Below are 17,660 nucleotides of genomic sequence, written 5' to 3'. Positions count from 1 at the left end.
TCACACAGACACACGCGGGGTGCGCTGCCGCCGCCCGCCGCTGCTCCTCCTCCCGCCACCGCCTTGAGAGGGAGAGAGGGAGGCAGAGAGAGCGCTTTGTCCGCGCGCCGCCGCCCGGCCCCGGACTCTGCCCCGAGGAGGCAGCAGCGCTGAGTCCCCGCCTCCGCCTCTGCCTCTGCCCCCGGGCGGGCCGGGCGGCCGCGGTGGGGGGAGCCAGGCTGAGGGTGAGGGTGGGGGTGGGTGGCGGGCGGGCGGAGAGCGGAGAGGGGGGGCGGAGGAGGAGGAGGAGGAGGAGGAGAGACGAGGGCAGCGAAGGAGGCGAGGAGCGCCGGGTACCGGGCCGGGGGAGCCGCGGGCTCTCGGGGAAGAGACGGATGATGAACAAGCTTTACATCGGGAACCTGAGCCCCGCCGTCACTGCCGACGACCTCCGGCAGCTCTTCGGGGACAGGAAGCTGCCCCTGGCCGGACAGGTCCTGCTCAAGTCCGGCTACGCCTTCGTGGACTACCCCGACCAGAACTGGGCCATCCGCGCCATCGAGACCCTCTCGGGTGAGCACTCGAAGCTGTCCCCCTCCCCCCGCCTCTCCCTTCTCTGGCCCGGACGGCGCCGGGAGGGAGGCCGAGCCCCGCGGGCGGCGCCCGGCGGGGGCTCACGCGCTCGCACGCTCACTTCCACGCACCAGACCCTCAACTCTGACCGCCGGCCCGATCTTGGGACGGCGCGCTCCCCTCCCCCCACACCTCCGGACTCACCCCTTCCCCTCTGAGCCGCAGCCCTGGGACCCCTGTGCCGCCCCGAGGGTCCCCGAGGCTAGCTCGCTTTCTGGGAGCACCCTCGTTCCCCTGACTCCCGGAGATGGTCTCCGGAGTTCCCCACCCCCATCCTTAGAGAACCCCCGTCCCCCCTCTTCCCTGACCTTCCTGTCACCCCCTTTGCCAGGGACCCCTCAGATCCTGCATCTCTTTCTCGACCGGACCTTACCCCTTCGCGTGCCTCGTGCCCAGGACCTCTCGCCCTCTGGCGTCCCCGGAGCCGCACTCTCCTTTCGAGCCCCCTCCCCACCTAGCCCCGCGGTACCCCACTTTCGGCACCCCCTTGGCGCCACCCTGATGATCCCCCTCCGAGGTTTCGAGGCTCCCCCAAGCCCTGCCCCATGCACGACGGCACATCTTTCTCGGTCCTCCTCGAACCTCAGTCCCCTCTCGCTCGTCTCTCAAGCGCTCCTATTTTTCTCTGAATTTTTTGTCCGATTTTATTAAGAAGAACTCGGGGCTGGGGGCTTTCCGCCGCCTGTCCCCCCGCCTCCCGCTCGGCCAGAAGCACCTTTTTACGAGGTGCCCTGTCTCAACTCGGTGGGGGCCCGGGCTGAGAACCGGGAAAGAGGAGACCGGGGGGCCCGCGAGCGCGCTGGAGCCCAGACGGGAGACCGAGAGCGACACACACACTCGCGCGCGCGCGCGCACTCACCAACTCTCCCTCTCGCACACGCACCGCCCGGAGCTGCGCGGGCCCCCAGACCCTGAGCCTTCGCCCCCCGAACCCAGGCCGGGACGGAGCCCCTTCCCCACTAGCGCGCGGGGTGGGGGCGGGGCGGCGGCGAGGCCAAGGTGACACCCAGAAGCCGGCAGGGACTGGGCTCTCGCAGCAGCGGACCCCAGAGGGCTTTTGCGCGTCTTCTGGGGGGCCATCAGAAGGAGAGAGCAGGGAGGGGATTGCACTGGAGTCTTCTGGACCTGGGTTAGCGGAATGGAGAAGTGGGGGCCGAGAGAAACGGGGCCGCGCCAGTCCTGCAGCTTGAGTTTCAAATGAGCTCATCCTTTCAAATTGGCGCCGCTCTTTATTAAATTTGTTTTTCCGGTAATGCCACCCACAGCTATACCTGGGGTCGGCTCCGGGCTCGCACCCTTCCCACCTCGTCCCGAGACTCCGGGCGCCCATCTTTTTTCCCACTGGGAACCAAGTTTGCCTAGCTGGAGCGGGGTAGGAGACCCCTGGAGGGCGTCCGAAGGCGGAGCCCGAGCGTGGAGTTCTGTACGTGCTCCTCCTAGACCCCCGGTGGTTTCCTACAAGCAAGGTTCTGAGTGCTTTAATTTCTGTTTTAAAGGTAAAGTGGAATTGCATGGGAAAATCATGGAAGTTGATTACTCAGTCTCTAAAAAGCTCAGGTAAATATATTTTGCTTAGTTATTTTGTGGTCGGGCTTACGTATAAGTAAAAAAAAAAACCACTCATTTTTTAAAAATGTGCTTTTGTAATTTTAAAAAAGGCTTTCGTTTGTTTTGTTGTTGGAGATAACATAGTTTAGAAAGTTACAGGTTTTACTTTCATTATATAAGGTGTTTACTAGTCTTGGAAAATATCTGGTGCCTTATTGGGGGTAGGGGGTGTCGAACATTAGCTGTGTTAAATTCGCTGAGACTGTTCAACTTGTTTATCAAAACTTGCCTCCCACCCCTACCCCCAGCACAATGGCAACAAATTCTTGTCAAGACTTCCTGTGAGATGTTAAGAGTAAATATTTACTGTCAGCCAAGTTGCTTAACTAAACCTCGCGATTAATTAGTTTTCTTTTTTAGATAGCTTAATGTTGAATAATAAAATAATTCAGTAATGGGTCAATATTTTGCATAGCACTCTAAAGAACTGGGTTGTTTGGATTGGATGCCAGTTAAAAGCCAGACTTTTGTAGTCACTGAGACTACTGATTATTGCTTCTGAGAGTTTTGTTGCTGTTACTGTTGCTTTTAAGATATGTTTCAGGCTAAACAGATACCACTCTGAAATCTATAGTTATATTTAAGTGCATTGTTGTTAAAGAAGGAGTAAAAAGGTTTGTGGAGGTTGGATTGCTCCAGTGATTTGCTTACATGAGAAATATCTGTATGAGGAGAGAAATGGAGGGAGAACAGCTTTGTTTGAAGTTTATTGTGGACTTTAAATTTGGGCCCTTTATTACTCATTCTAGATTTTTTTCTCTTATGTGTCCTAACTTAGTTTATATCCCATTCACATACATTTCTTCACTATTAGTCATTAAGTAGCTGAATTGGAGAGACTGTAAGTGAAGTCTTTGATTTACCACCTTTACAATCTGATACTCAATAGTGCAGCCACTTGATTTTTGCCAGGATTGAATAGATTTTAAAACAAACTATCCTAATTTTATAAATACTTAGATATTTTGTTAAAGTGGTTTTTAAAAATTGTGTGCACATTTGCAGATATGTTTTATCTTAAGCAACAGGATATCTTTTGTTTGCAAATGATTCTGTGGTATTATCAGAAAACTACTTAATGCTTATTAAAAAAAGAGGTAAAAGTTATGATTTGCAGTTTCATGTGTAATATTAAGCCAGTTCTCTCTAGGAAAAGATGTAATGTGTAACTGATTGGTTTTTCAGTTAAGTTTTCTAAATTTGTATACTTTTCTTTAAAATTAGTTTTTGCTTGAGACATCCAAGTTGTAGCTTCCTGCTATATTAAGTAGTTATTGTAAGTTTCAATTACTCATCTTACAACACTTAAAAATTTGAATATATTAAACAGGGTTTGAAAGAACCACCCAAAATATTTGATGGGCGCTGTTTCTGTAAATGCTTAATTCTATTGGCTAACTTGCTGTTTTGTGTCCTTTTGAGGGTTAGAGTTAGTAAATATCACTACTTTTTAACATTTGATGGGCTGACACCTCATTTCACGTTGCAAAGTAATTATTTAATGTTGCAAAATAAGTGAAATACTAGTTTAACGTTATTAATATCTCCTAAAATTTCTGACAAATATACTACTTTTTGACATTTTGTTTCAAAATACAGAGGTTATTTGCTGTTAGCTGGAGTGCCATTGAAATTATTTTATGTTGTTTATACAAGAGTTCAGAATTTAAAGCACGTCCCAGATTTTTACTATTAATTAAATAAAGAGCAATTTAGGACTTACACAGTCCGATTAGTACAGGGTTTCTTTGAACATGTGGGTGATATGAAATATCTAGGAGGCAGATTAAAATGTGCTGTGTGTGATTCACTACACTGAAGACGTCTGACATACCAAATGTATGCATAAGCTGCTGCTGTAGGGGGTTACATCATTTCTGATTGGATGGTTTTAATGTGTTTTTTCCCCCTTTCCTTTATTAGTTTAAAAATATAGAAATTAGTTACTTGTGTTGTGTACTGAGCTCAGACTCCTGGGATGAAGCAGCTGGCTGTATGTTCTCATGTACAGGGCATTACCACGGTGGTGGCTTTTAAAAAGCAGGGTACTGTGACATTTGAAACCAAAGCTTTTATGTTATATGGTGACTGTTTTGGTGTTCTTTTGTTGCATTTCCATGAAAATTAACAAGTTAGGAGTAAATTTGTCAGCGTCAAGTCAGTTCTATATGTGGTTTTTGTGTCAGTTGAAGTGAAAATGTGAAGAAAACAATTCATACTCATTGCTTGCTTACTTAAAAAAATCATTCAACAATTGAGTGCTCGTTTTCTTTAGATTGTTCTGATTTCTTTCTGTTATCAAGAATCAGTTTTAATGTCTACATTCCAATAGATTTTTTTTAAGCTAATGATACTTTGGGAGGAGATGTTTTTAAGTTATGAAATTACTGGCATGCCATTTGCTTGCTACTTGCATCTTTTGTTAGATATCATTCTAGCATCATTTTATATGTACTATTATAGTAGGCAGACTAGATACCATTATTTTCTCAGGTCATTCAGAGATAGAAAACTTCTATATTTTCACCACATGTTTAATTCTTATTAACTGCAAATTATTGTAATGTAAACCATGTACAAGCCATCTATTTCTCTTCTTAAGTTGGTTGTAGGCGCTGTTGAATAAAAATCTTTGCATCTTTTTTTCTCTATTCATATTTCTTGTTAATGTATATGAATCAAAGTTTTCTTAAAGAGAAGAAAACTGGTAGGGACTTTCAAATTCTATTGAAAGTTGTGGACATTTCCATGATAGAAATTTCATTTTTGCTGTTGATGAAAATTTAGTTTTACACACACACTTTATCTACACACATGCACACATATACTGCAGCTAAGACATAGGCTAACCTGACTGTGCTTTGTAACTCAAGTTGAATGATTCTGTGAGAAACAAAACTTTGAAAAATGCCCTTTCTGCCCACTTCTAGGAAGTAACTCAGTGGTGCTAGACATGCTTTTACTGAGATGGTGTAAATACTATGAGGTAGTGTAGGAAAAAGCTATGAATTTGTCTTTCATGACTTAAAAATCAGTAATTGTGTTCTCTCCAATGCAAATGAATTTGGTCTCCTATAGGAATGTTAAAGAAAACAGTATCTCAATTGTGTTTTGCTTGTATGTACTACATTGTGTATAGTTGAATTAAATACCAAAAGAAAAAAACAAAACACAAAAAAACACCCAACCTCAAGCCCTCCCTGCAACAAAGGCTTTTGCTGCATCAATTTTTAATTTTGTAGTAACAAAAAAGACTTTATTAGGTTAAAATCATATGGTAGCCTCCTATATGAAGAATTTGTTGAATAATAAATTTGTTGAATAATACCTCAATTTAATTATATAGATTCCATGTGTGGGTGTAATATATGTTAATATAAAATTTATATCAGACTGTCAGGTTACTTTTGATTTGGCTTTGAGTGGGACATTTAGTTTTTCCATTTTAAAAGCGACTAATAATTTTTTCATATGGTTCTAGGTAATGTCATAGAGAATTACACACTTTTATGACCTGTAAGAGATAAGTATTAGAATGAAAATAAAAGCAGTAAAGAAAAAAATTACTTGATAATTCAGGTGACAACATAGAAATTCTACTTTATATTTTTAAAAGACTGATCATTTGATATTTTTACACTATTTATATATTAGAAACCATTGAAACCTACAAATCAAAGTAGATTTTATATATTGCTTGATTTTCCAATTCTACAAATTCATATCAATTTTAAATTGTAGTGATTTATAAAAGTATTAAATGGCTAAACACTCAAATGTTAATTCCAAAAGGTGATTTGATGGTGTATGATACATTTACCAAATTGTATTTTTAAAAATAATGATATTTCCTTGTAATTATGCCTGGGTATGAGATGACCAATAAGGGTTGGTCTCAGTTTTGTTTTTTATTATGTGAACTAACGTGAGATTATTATTTATATAGAGAAGGTTAGTAATATTTGTACAACAGTTGTTATATTTAATGATCTAAAGTACAATATATTTTCCAAGAAGAAGTTTTTAAAAGGACATTAGAAGATTTATAACTAATTGCATATCAAAATTAACATTTGAGTATTATTTTGAGTAAATGTTTTTATTTTATGGAGGTTGCTCCAATTTTTAAACCAGAGGATGTAAATGATGAAATGTGTATAAAAGCAGAGTAACTTGGGCACATTTATGTAAAGTCAGAAAAGCTCTGAAAATCAGATTTCTATGGGAAGTAGTTACACGTATTTGATACTTTTCAACTTTATAAATATTTGCTGTCTACTGCTGAATCACTCTTCCAAGTCTGCTAATGAAATCTTCAAAAGTAGATGAGCAATTGGTCAGAGTTCTTAGAAGATATTGTTTGAGCTAAGTGTGTCATCTCTGATTCAGTGGGGTGTGTGTACTTGGGTGTGTGTGTGCTTGTGTATTTTGTGGGTGACAGTAGACAGATGCTATTAAGAGGGAAGAGGAGGAAATCTTTAATTGAGCAACAGTTGCTCTGGATTTCAGTCCAGAGGCAAACGAAAATCACTAGGTGTTTGAACGTGTGGCATAGAGAATCAAATGCAATGATACTTGCTTTGAGTGATGTATAACCCTTGTAGGAGGTTAACCTTGTGGAAGTCAGGGCACAGGCACCTGTAGTGGCTTCATCAGTGCACATGCTGCTGGAAGGACCATCCCATGCAAAATCTACTCTCCTTCGTTTTTGCTTGGATATCCCCTCTCACTAATACAGTTAGGCAAGGGACTGTGAAGGTTTTAATGCTCTGTAAGCCATTTTTTAAGTGTTAGAAAATTCAAAATATGGATATGTATTTTCATTTAGAAATTCTATATCGTGGAAGGCAATAATACGTTATTTTGCAAAACAAAAGTACTCTGAGGAAATCAATTTCATTAGAAGAAGCATAGTATTGAACTGGTTTCTTTGGAGGCTGTTAAAAAGTTGAATTATAAATTTCAAAAATATATTTTAAAAAATTATATTTAAATACCACTCAAAGTGTCTTTGATGTTCTTTTTGGTGTTAAAGAAGAGGTGGGGTAAAAAAAAAAAAAGAGGTGGGGCTTGACTAAACCAATTTTTTAAACCAGTTTTCTAAAACTTTTAGTCAAAAGCATAATCTCTTAGAAGTTACCATTAATTTCTTAATTTGAAGGATGAGACAGTTCTGTTTAATAAAACATGCCCAAATAATTTGTTAGTCAAGGTTTATCCTTTTTACACTCAAGTTCAAGTTCAAATTAGTTTGAGTTGTTGTTTAAAACACTATCGTTGAAGAAAACATAATAGCAAATAAAAATAAACACCTACTAGTTAACAGTCTTTCCTCCCATTTATCATCATTAAATTAAAAAAAAATCTTTTACTTTATAATTTGACTTCATGCTTACAGACTTGTAATTTTCATTTGGTGGCATGGACTGTATGGGTTCTATTTCAGGCAGTAAAATTGCAGAGTGCTCAGAGCATTATTTTTAAGGTTTTACTTTTCCTGTTTTGATCATGGACTTGAGTCTGGTCTTTCCATAAAATAGTGAAGAAAAATTATTTTCTCTTACAAAGAAATTCAGAGTCTGTTGCTTTGGCTTCCAAAGAGGATGGGGAATATAATAACTGTATCTTTAGTTTGGTTTAGAGTTTGATGGCATATTGAGGTGTAGAGTAAGTAGACCAAAGGAAATGAATGCCTTTGCATTAATAGCAGACAATCAAGTTTAAAAGCTCACCAGACGTCCATCATTTAACAGGTATATGTCTCTTCCTCAAGCCTCTGGTTCTCACTAAATAATAAGCTTGCATTTTTGAGATACATTTTGTTTGTTTATTCCTGGATTTCCTGGTTATTCATCTGTTCTCAACTTTATTTCTTAAAATATGAACCTTTAGTAAGAATTTTCCCATTCTGTTTACTATCATAACATTTCATAAAATAGATATTTGACTAGGCCTAATAAATGAAGATTAAGACTTCTGATGCATGTTTCGGACTTTCTAATAGTTACCTATATCATAACAAATATACCTAATGGCCAGGAAAATATGTATGGGACCATTGCAATGATAATATTTTCAGTTTTTCTTATTGTATAATGTGTACCAGCGTGTGAGAATTTGCCTTAAGGGGAAGCTTGGATTTTTAATTTTTGTTTTAAATGTGATCATAAATCTTGTTTCATAATTCCATGTGTTGATGTTTAAATAATATTAGTAACATCTCAGGGAGATACATGTATTTTTATGTACCTGCTGCATCTTATATTCATATGGTACTAGTGATGCACAGCCTCTTCCACACATTTTCATTTATTTCAAATTATAATTTTGTGAAGAAGATAAGACAGTTAACATTATCCCCACTTTTCAGATGAGAAAACCCAGTGTCAGAGAAATTTAATAATTTGCCTAAGGCCTCATGGCTATTAAATACTAAAGATAGGGCTAGAACTCAGTATTTCTGAGTTTCAGTCCAGTGTGTTTCATCTACCTTTACTATTTTTGACTGAAGAAGTCACCTGAAAGTATTATAAGCTTCAAGGGTGCCTGCCAGTCAGGACTTAGGGAAATCTATGAAAGTAGGTTTGTTTGTGAATGACACTTTGCAGTGATCTTATTCTTGCATCAGTCTGCATGACCTGTATGTTGTTACAGTTTTATAGAAAAAAGTAATTAGAAACAGAGGTAATTTTAAAATTACCAGCAACATTACCTCCTCCCATCACCGTGCTTGCCTTGGACAGAAATGGGGAGCATGTCTAACTATGCAGGTTGGATTTTGCTGCTGTTACATGCTTTTTTCAGGGTTGCATTCCTTGGGTTACGAAATAGGACATTGTCAAGAAAGACGTTTCTTTCATCATCTGAGCCACACAAGTCATATAGGTAGCCCTGGTGAGTGAAAGTGCCCTGTGGTAAATGAAAGTCTAGGGTGGGTTCGTCACAGGTTTCAGCCAACACATTGCTGGAGGGCAGAACTGTGTTTTGGTTTAAATGTTTCCTGGTAGCCTCCAAGTCTTTCCCCACCTTGGATGTCTCTCTCTGTTTCGCTCTCTGTATAATCTTGGTTTCTCCTGTGGGGACGGAATGAGTATTAATATGATAGCACCCATAAAGTTTTCTCAGACTTCTTCATTAATGATATAATCACTCAAAAACATAGTAAATAACTAAGCATGTGAAGTACAGTCCATTTCCCCTTAATTGTAAACTATTTCTGCATTTATTCTCTTGTTTCCTTTAACTTTTGTATACTGTCGTATTTATGGTGGTGAGAGAGGAGGTAGGAGGGAATTATCAAGAAAAAAATAGGTGAAAGGTTATTTCCAAATCCCCATGCATTTCATTTCTTTAAGTTAGTACAGTTCAGAGTGGGGGTATTACACGTTCTGTGGAGTTTTGACTCAGAAGATGGGGAAAAGGAAGAAAAGTAACTAATACTTCCTGAGTAGCTGATGTGCTAGGCACTGGACTAGGCCTTCTATGAATCTTATTTTATCCTCACAACAGCTGGGAGAGGTATGTATTTCATCCCTTTTACAGATAGGACTGGAAAGCTTCAGACTCCAAAGCCACTCCTCTTCCCACCTGACCAAACCTGCTTGGGAGAAGCAGTGGCCATATTACCGTTGCTGTCTAATTTGAATACAGCAACAGCACCCTAGCAATAAAATAGGAAGTTTAATAATGTGTACATAGGTTATAGAGTAACTTTGTATATTTTTCCTAACTCAGAATAAGAGATAAAATTTACGTGTATGCTACAGATATGCAGAGGAAGATAAAGAACTAAACTTTAGTATATTTTTAATTTAGAGTAATGGAAAAGACAACTAAAGTGTTAGTCATAATTTGAAGAAATTTTCTTGAAGTAGTCCTACAGTAGAAACATTGGTAATTATATAAAGATAAAAAGATGTTTTTGAAAATCATTGTGGTTAAAAGTTAAGTGTAAAAACCATGTATTTCATGTGGGGGGAGGGTCTGTATTTGTACTTTTGGCCCAGATATTTTTTTAAAATCCTGAAAAAAAGAACAGGCTTTTAAATATTTAGGACCTAGAATGTTGCAGAAAATTTGGCATGTTTTCTTTTTTATCTGTGTATTTTTTAAAAAGTATATGCTTTGGAAAAGGAAAATAAGGGATTCTTGCAAATTACTTTTTATAAAGTGGTTCATCTTATTAACATTAGAAAATTTTAAACCTTTTGACGCATGAAAAAGTCAGTGATAGCAAAGGGAGTAGAAAGATTTATATTTTCTTTTTGACACAGTACTTAAGCTTATGCATTCGTGATTTTTTTTAAAAAATAAATAGGACTTAAGATATAATAAATGATACTGCCAGTGAGATGTTCAAGAGTTTTACTTCTAGATACAGAGGTGGTACTTTTTTTGATAAGAAGATACTTTTATGAAATTTTAAAAAATGGCTTTTCTCAGTCAAGAACCTGTAATAGAGCTGAAAATATCAGAAAAGACATTCTTATCACCACGTTATACGTTCTCTTTACTCTTTCTCATCAAACAACAAAGCAAAAAGTATGTAATTGAGTGATGATTCTGTAGACAGGTTAACCTTAAACCAGTTCATGAAATAGAGGATATTTTTAAAGAGCTTATTTGAGGACAGGCATTTTTGTTTCACATGGAGACACTTTAGTCTCTCTGGATCTTGGTGATTTTAACAATGCATATTTGAAAGATGGATGTTTTTCTTATCATTGTGTGGATAAGGTTTTGAAGTAAAGTGTTGTGCATCTTTGAGTCAGAGGTAGATGATGAAACAGTTTAACATTGAAAAAACGCAGTTTAGCCTCTTCAATTATTAAGGAAGGAAGGAAGGGAGGGAGAGAAGAAAGCAGGTGGCCTAGAAGCACAGGTGACTGAACTTTGTCATGCAGCTAGTACACTCTCTCTCTCTCTAATTCCAGAGCATGTGGGAAAGACTGGTACTCAGTCTGATGGTGTATAGAAACCGTAAGTGATTCCAATGGTGGCAGCAGGATTGGGAATCCCACACAAGTTACTCTTTTCTTTGATGTTTAAAAACTCGAGTAGTATGTGGCTGGCCTGCCCCACAAAGGGTTTTGCATTTGTTTCTATGAGGCCCTGCACTGGCCACTTCCTCTCTCTTATTCTCCTTCCCCTTTGTATTTGCAGGGCAGGGATGGCAGGGCAGGGCTAGAAGGTGCCTGGTGTGCAGGCTGTTTGGGGAAGCTGGGAGGCTTGTGTGTGCTTGCTCAGTGTGATGGAATGTATGGGTTCCGTGGCATACACTTACTTGGCACGTGCAGCAGACACGCGCTTCTCAATGGTTGTGGGGTCAAAAGTCTTAGGCTTTTGAGTGGTTGAAAATTTGGAAAGGATTTTCCCAGTGCTGAAAGTTCTTTTTTCCTTTGCAGCGCAATTGTATTTATTCTTATAAAGGGAAAGTAAAAAAAATTTGTAAACCGTTGAAGGATAGAAAAAAATTTGTGGGTGCACAAATAATCTGGCCTTTCTCCTGGATCAGGCTGTGTTCTTCTCCCTTGCTCTTCAAACTGGTAGTGGTGTCTTCAGATCGTGGACACTGAATTTGCAGACTCAGCTTGTTAACTCTCCCTCTGTGTTACCACTAACGATGACGAAACCGAGGATCTTTAGAAACAAGTGTTAAGCCCAGATACTTAAAAAATGGAGGATTTAGTCACCCTTTTAAAGAATAAAGAACAAACTATTAGTTGATTCATAGTCTTTAAATGTTTTATTACTTAATATTTTTTTAAAATTTACATTTTATTTTTTTCTGTACAAAATATTTGAGATGACAGTTTTGGTGGCTCAGTTATTTGAAATGAAAACAGGGATTTAAATTTATGAAGTAGATACCGTGTTTCCCCGAAAATAAGACCTAGCCAAACAGTCAGCTCTAATGCGTCTTTTGGAGCAAAAATTAATATAAGACCTGGTATCATATCATATCATATCATATCATATCATATCATATCATATATCATATATCATATCATATCTTATACCCAGTCTTATAGTAAAATAAGACTGGTCTTATATTAATTTTTGCTCCAAAAGATGCATTAGAGCTGATTGTCCAGCTAGGTCTTATTTTCGGGGAAACACGGTAAGTTTAAAAGCGACTTCATTTTAAGGGTTATAAAAGACTGGGTACAGGTGGTGGTTCTAATATAATTCTTTATATATCTTAAGAAATTTACCAGGGAAGAATTAGTTCTTTTGTTCACTGATTTTTTATTAATGGTTTTCTGTATGTGTCTACCTTAATGATTTCAAAACAATAATTTTGATATTGAAAATGATTTGTGGCTTTAGTTCACATACAACAATTATGGTCAAGGTGTTGATATCTATCTTAAAAAATTCTAGACAAAAGTTATGTCTTTCGTTCCTCATGGCAGTGCTTTTAACAGTATTGTTCTACAGAGCCTTAGGATTCTGAGGACATGGCAAATTTATGGGAAGAGAGAGTGGACATATGTACATGGGGATCCTGGCTTCACCTGCCTTTCATTCAAAAGATAACTGTATTCATTGCTGTTTTATATACTGGAGTCCAATCTAGAATTTGGGGTGTGGTACTTTAAAAATCAGTTTGAAAGTATCAGTCCTACAGTATATAATTGTAGGCCTTGAGTCCATTCCTTGATCAGGCATCCTAGCAGTTCCAAAGCTCTTTCTTGAGGAAAGTTTAGACCCTGACTTTGTTACTTCTGAATCTACTTCCTGTGGAATGGCCTTTTTATTTCCTGTCACTTTCACTTTAGTAACAAACGTTTGCTTTGCCAACTGCATGCCAGACTACTAAATCTATGGATTTTTCTGCAGTCAGCAGCACAGAATGTTTGCCCTTCAGGAACTTTCCAGGGAGCTCTTTGGCCAATGACGGTACTCCAGCTCTTGGCAGAACCATTAGAGGCAACTGACTTTGAAGAGGGATGGATCTGGTGACATGGACCCACTCATTCGTTGAGAAAAAGCTTTTGCTTCAGGAGGTCCAAGCAGGTCTGCCTTCCGACCCCTTCTTCCCGCAGATTAGCCCTCCTGTGATCTGTTCTATATGTTGGGGTTCCATGACCTCAAGGATGATCTTCAAAAGTACTTTCAACGGGTTAGAATGGATGCCCAACAAATCGGAAGGGGCATGAGCCATTATGCTTTTACACACACTTCTTTTTTTTTTTTAAAGATTTTATTGGGGAAGGGGAACAGGACTTTATTGGGGAAAAATGGTCAAATTGTTGTCCTTTCAATCTTGTGGGGGGTTCTGTTCAGCTTCAAGTTGTTGTTCTTTCAGTCTTAGTTGTGGAGGGAGCAGCTCAGCTCCAGGTCCAGTTGCCGTTGCTAGTTGCAGGGGGCACAGCCCACCATCCCTTGCGGGAGTCGAACCGGCAACCATGTGGTTGAGAGGACAGGCTCCAACCAATTGAGCCATCCGGGAGGCAGCTCAGCTCAAGGTGCCGTGTTCAATCTTAGTTGCAGGGGGCAGAGCCCACCATCCCTTGCGGGACTCGAGGAATTGAACTGGCAACCTTGTGGTTGGGAGCCCACTGGCCCATGTGGGAATCGAACCGGCAGCCTTCGGAGTTAGGAGCACGGAGCTCTAACCGTCTGAGCCACCGGGCCGGCCCCTACACACACTTCTTCAGTGTCCGTCCTGCATGTATGATCTTTTTCAAAAATGGTATTGTTTCAAAAATGTATTGTTCTCTCAGTGATTTCTTAACCTATGGCCAAAGACTCTTGAGGGGAATCCTAAAAGTCCTCGGGCTTTGGCTTCTGTGTTGTTTAAAGAGCCTTCTATTCTAGTTGGTTCTGATACCCAAGGAGAAAGAGGGGCTCCCCTCTTAGCTCTGCTCCGTGCTCCTGTGTTCCATCACTCTAGCTTCCTGCAGACTGGTCTTCGAAGATGGATGATTTTATATTGTGCACCCAAGTTTTGTAGTAAGACTGTTATAAGAAACCACCATATATTTACAGGAGTCCATACTCAGACACCTGCAGATTACATAAGTGTTGTCAAAGGGGGTTCTGTGGACCATGAGAGGGGTAGCTGTTAGCTCCAGCCACTGTCGCCATGTGGAAATGTAGGGTCACTGTTCCCAAATCTGAGATTTCAAGAGAAGCCAAAAGTTAGGAATAATGGGAACAATTCAAAAAATTTTAGGGACACTGCGAAGGTCAAAGAAGACAGCTGTGAGTTGAATCTGGCCTGTGGTTTGCCCATCTGCCGTCTCTGCCACATGGAAATATGTATCTTCTACACAATATTATTGAAGACACAGTCTCCATTATGTTTAGTATCTCTTACCCTTAAGGCCTATCTGAGTGAGAGGGAAAAGTCCTTCTCTTGATAAACTGGACAAACTAGTATGTCTCTTATCTAACGACAGAAGCTGTTTGGAAACTCAAAATTAAAATTAGGTCTCAGTTGCAGCAACCATCCTTAGTTTACTTTTCTGGAATAATTATTTTCTCCATTATAAAGTATCCTATAGTTTTATCTTTATATAGTGATCTTATTGTGTTATTGTTATTTTCAGCCATCTAAAATCCTTTTTAAAATATGTAATGTACATATGTTGAATATGTGACAGTCTTATAAATTTATGTGTGAAGTGTTTGATAATATATGTTCACGAGAAAAAAATAGGCCTCTATTTTCATTAAGTGGAGGAACATATTTCCATATCAGTCTAAATTACACCTTCTCTAGTTAAACACTGTGTCAACTATAGATACTGTTTTCAACCATTTCCTAAAAAAGTGTTGTTCTCATATGTCCAGCAAACATTTTTAAAAATAAGAACTTGAGTTCTGCCTGTAAATCAATGTCTGATACAAGGCAGGTAGTTTTAAAAGCATAGAATCTGCTTGGTAGGAAAATTCAGTGGTGAAAAACTATGCTTTTAAAATATGTTTGAAAAGTGTTTTGATTACTGTTGCACTTTCTTGTATTGAAGTTGAAGAAATTGAAGGCCATATGGATTCTGCTTCTTGGCCTTGGGTTCAGTAAATACTCATTAAGGCCAAACTAAATGAAAACTTCCAATTGCCTAAGGGACCTTTTAAAAAACAAAACAAAACAAAACAAAAAATTACTCTGACAGTTGGAATTAACATTTTAGAAATGTATCTTTTTTTTTCATCACTTACATGCAGAATAAAATAGCTCATTAGTAATCACTGTACTGGTGAGGTAAAGCACATGTCTTACAGATTGTAAGTTAGCCAGTCACCTGCGATAAGGCATAATGCAGTGTCTGCGGGAGTGTAGGAGTTCAGGATTTCATTTGGCTCCTCTCGCTGTGATGGATCTAATTGGTCAGTTCCACAAAAATAGTCAACCCTATTTTTTGGACTGGTCTTTGGAACTTTAAAAATGTGAAGTTCTGGGTCTTATTTTTTTTTTTTTTTTCACTGTTGCATCTTGAATGCCTTGAGTAGTGGATATAGCTGCTCATTAAATGTTTTTTGGATGAATTAACATTAAAGCTATAATAAGGTATCACTAATACTTCTTATTTCTTTCTCTTTTCTTCTTTATTTTCAAACAGGGTGGGAGGATTGGTGAATAGTGTTTCAAAGATTTTGCTCTTTTGTGAATGGCCTAAGTGGAATAAAACCCTCATAGACATTTTTAAGTACGAAGAAGGCTTTTTAAAACATGAGGTGGGCTGCAAAGAGCAGTTGCACAGGGCTGCAAAACGAGTATTGGAAAGCAGAGATTCAAATTTGGTGGAACCAGAATAGGTTGTGCAAATCAGTCTTTTAAAAAAGGATAAGTTTATCTTAGTATTATTAGGTTCAGTATGATTACAAATGGTTACAAGTGTAGTTTCCCCTGTAGATATTTCTCTCTGTAACCTAAGTGCATTAAAAATCTGCTGGAAATCACAAGAGAAAAACTTACTTGACAAAAACAACTATCTTATTGCAAGATAATGGGTGGATACAAGAATCACACTTAAGGTGTGTTTTTATATAATGAATCAAATATCATCAGTTTAAGCACACAGCATTGAAAGTTATTGTGAAAAAAACAGGCAAGTGTAAAAGTGATAGGATTTACCAATGGATAAGATAATTTATAACCAAAGAAGTGACTGATCTTACGTGTTCATTGCAAAGCAAGATGCTGTCAAATGCTTTGTATTACTAATCTATTGCTGCATGCAAATTATCCCAAACTTAGCAATTTTAAGCAACACTTATTTAGTATCTCAGGTTTTCTGAGGATCAGGAATGTGGCAGCAGTTTAGCTGGGTTCTTCGGGCTCAGCATCTTTCATGAAATGGCAGTCAAGTTGCCAACTAGGGCTGCAGTCATCTGAAGGCTCAGCTGTCGCCAGAAGATTTGCTACCAGGCTCACTCACATGGTATTTTGGCAGGCCTCAGTTTCTCTCTGGCTGCTGGCTGTAGGTCTCAGTTCTTCAAAACATGGGCTTCTCCATAGGTCTGCTCACAGCATGAGAGCAGGCGTCCCCCAGTGAGTAATCCAAGAGAGCATGACACCGCACTGCCTCTTGCGACCTAGTTACGAGTTGCACATTGTCACTTGTGCCTTATTTTGTTCATTAGGCATGAGACACTAGCCTAGCCCCCACTCAAGGGGAAGGGATTAGTCAGAAGGTGAATGTAAAGAGGGTGGGAATCGTGGGGAACCATCTGAGGTTTAATTATGTCAATCAGGAAGAATCAGCAAATCAAAGACAGACTTGCTTGATTTGGGGCTGGCTTATACTGAAAAGAATAATCCCTTTATATTAATATTTATAATTAGCCCTTTTGGAGTAAAACTGAAATTCCCTATAAAACAACAGTAATAACAATTACAGATGTCTGGATCCTTTTATAATACTTATTTAGTTTTCACAACACTTTGTAGGGTGATGAAGGCAGATACTACTATCCTCATTTCATAGATTAGGGGACTGAGGCCCAGGTTGTTCAAAATCCTTGGGGTCACATATTTAGCATTGAACTTGTGTTTGTTTTTCTTTTTCACCTCTCTATTCTTTTCCCTGAAGAATGATTTCAGTTACTTTTATAAAACAATTTAATTTTTCCCTTTCCAGCTTATCTGAAAGAGCTGACTTTTTTAAAATGTCTAATTGAAAAGTTTAAAAATTGTTCTTGTGGTATCAGTAAAGATGATTGTCACTTTTCTGCCAGCAGCAAGAGTCCTTTTTGTTATTTTTGTAACTGGGCGAGGTCTGATTTCTCCAGAATTGTGCCATACTGTGGTTAGTCATGGTCTACAAGAGGCAAATATATTTACTCTTCTTTAAAATCATTGGTTTTCTAGGAAATATGCAATTTACTACACCAAAGCGGAGTAAATCTTTCTCAGGCAAAATGCAGTGATCACTTTGACATCTCCCCTATTGAAACTGTAAAACATCAGGCCCACGGACCTTTGGTAC

General features: G+C 39.3%; 1 protein-coding gene across 3 annotated transcripts in view; it reads left to right on the top strand.

Annotated features, from left to right (window-relative positions):
- The first annotated feature begins 267 nt into the window (after positions 1-267).
- Positions 268-17,660, top strand: part of IGF2BP2 (insulin like growth factor 2 mRNA binding protein 2) — a 142,072-nt gene continuing 124,679 nt past the window's right edge. Inside the window, exons 1-2 of one of the 3 annotated variants that reach the window (XM_019735887.2) lie at positions 268-552; positions 2,109-2,169. In XM_019735887.2, the coding sequence (XP_019591446.2) occupies positions 375-552; positions 2,109-2,169 (239 nt within the window). In that variant the 5' untranslated portion in view covers positions 268-374. The remainder of the gene's footprint in view (positions 553-2,108; positions 2,170-17,660) is intronic. The other 2 variants (XM_019735888.2, XM_074329046.1) reach the window with 2 other exon arrangements.

This window comes from Rhinolophus sinicus, linkage group LG01 (genome assembly GCF_036562045.2).
Source record: "Rhinolophus sinicus isolate RSC01 linkage group LG01, ASM3656204v1, whole genome shotgun sequence".
Classification (NCBI taxonomy): Eukaryota; Metazoa; Chordata; class Mammalia; order Chiroptera; family Rhinolophidae; genus Rhinolophus; species Rhinolophus sinicus.
This window is presented reverse-complemented; position numbering and strand designations above follow the sequence as displayed.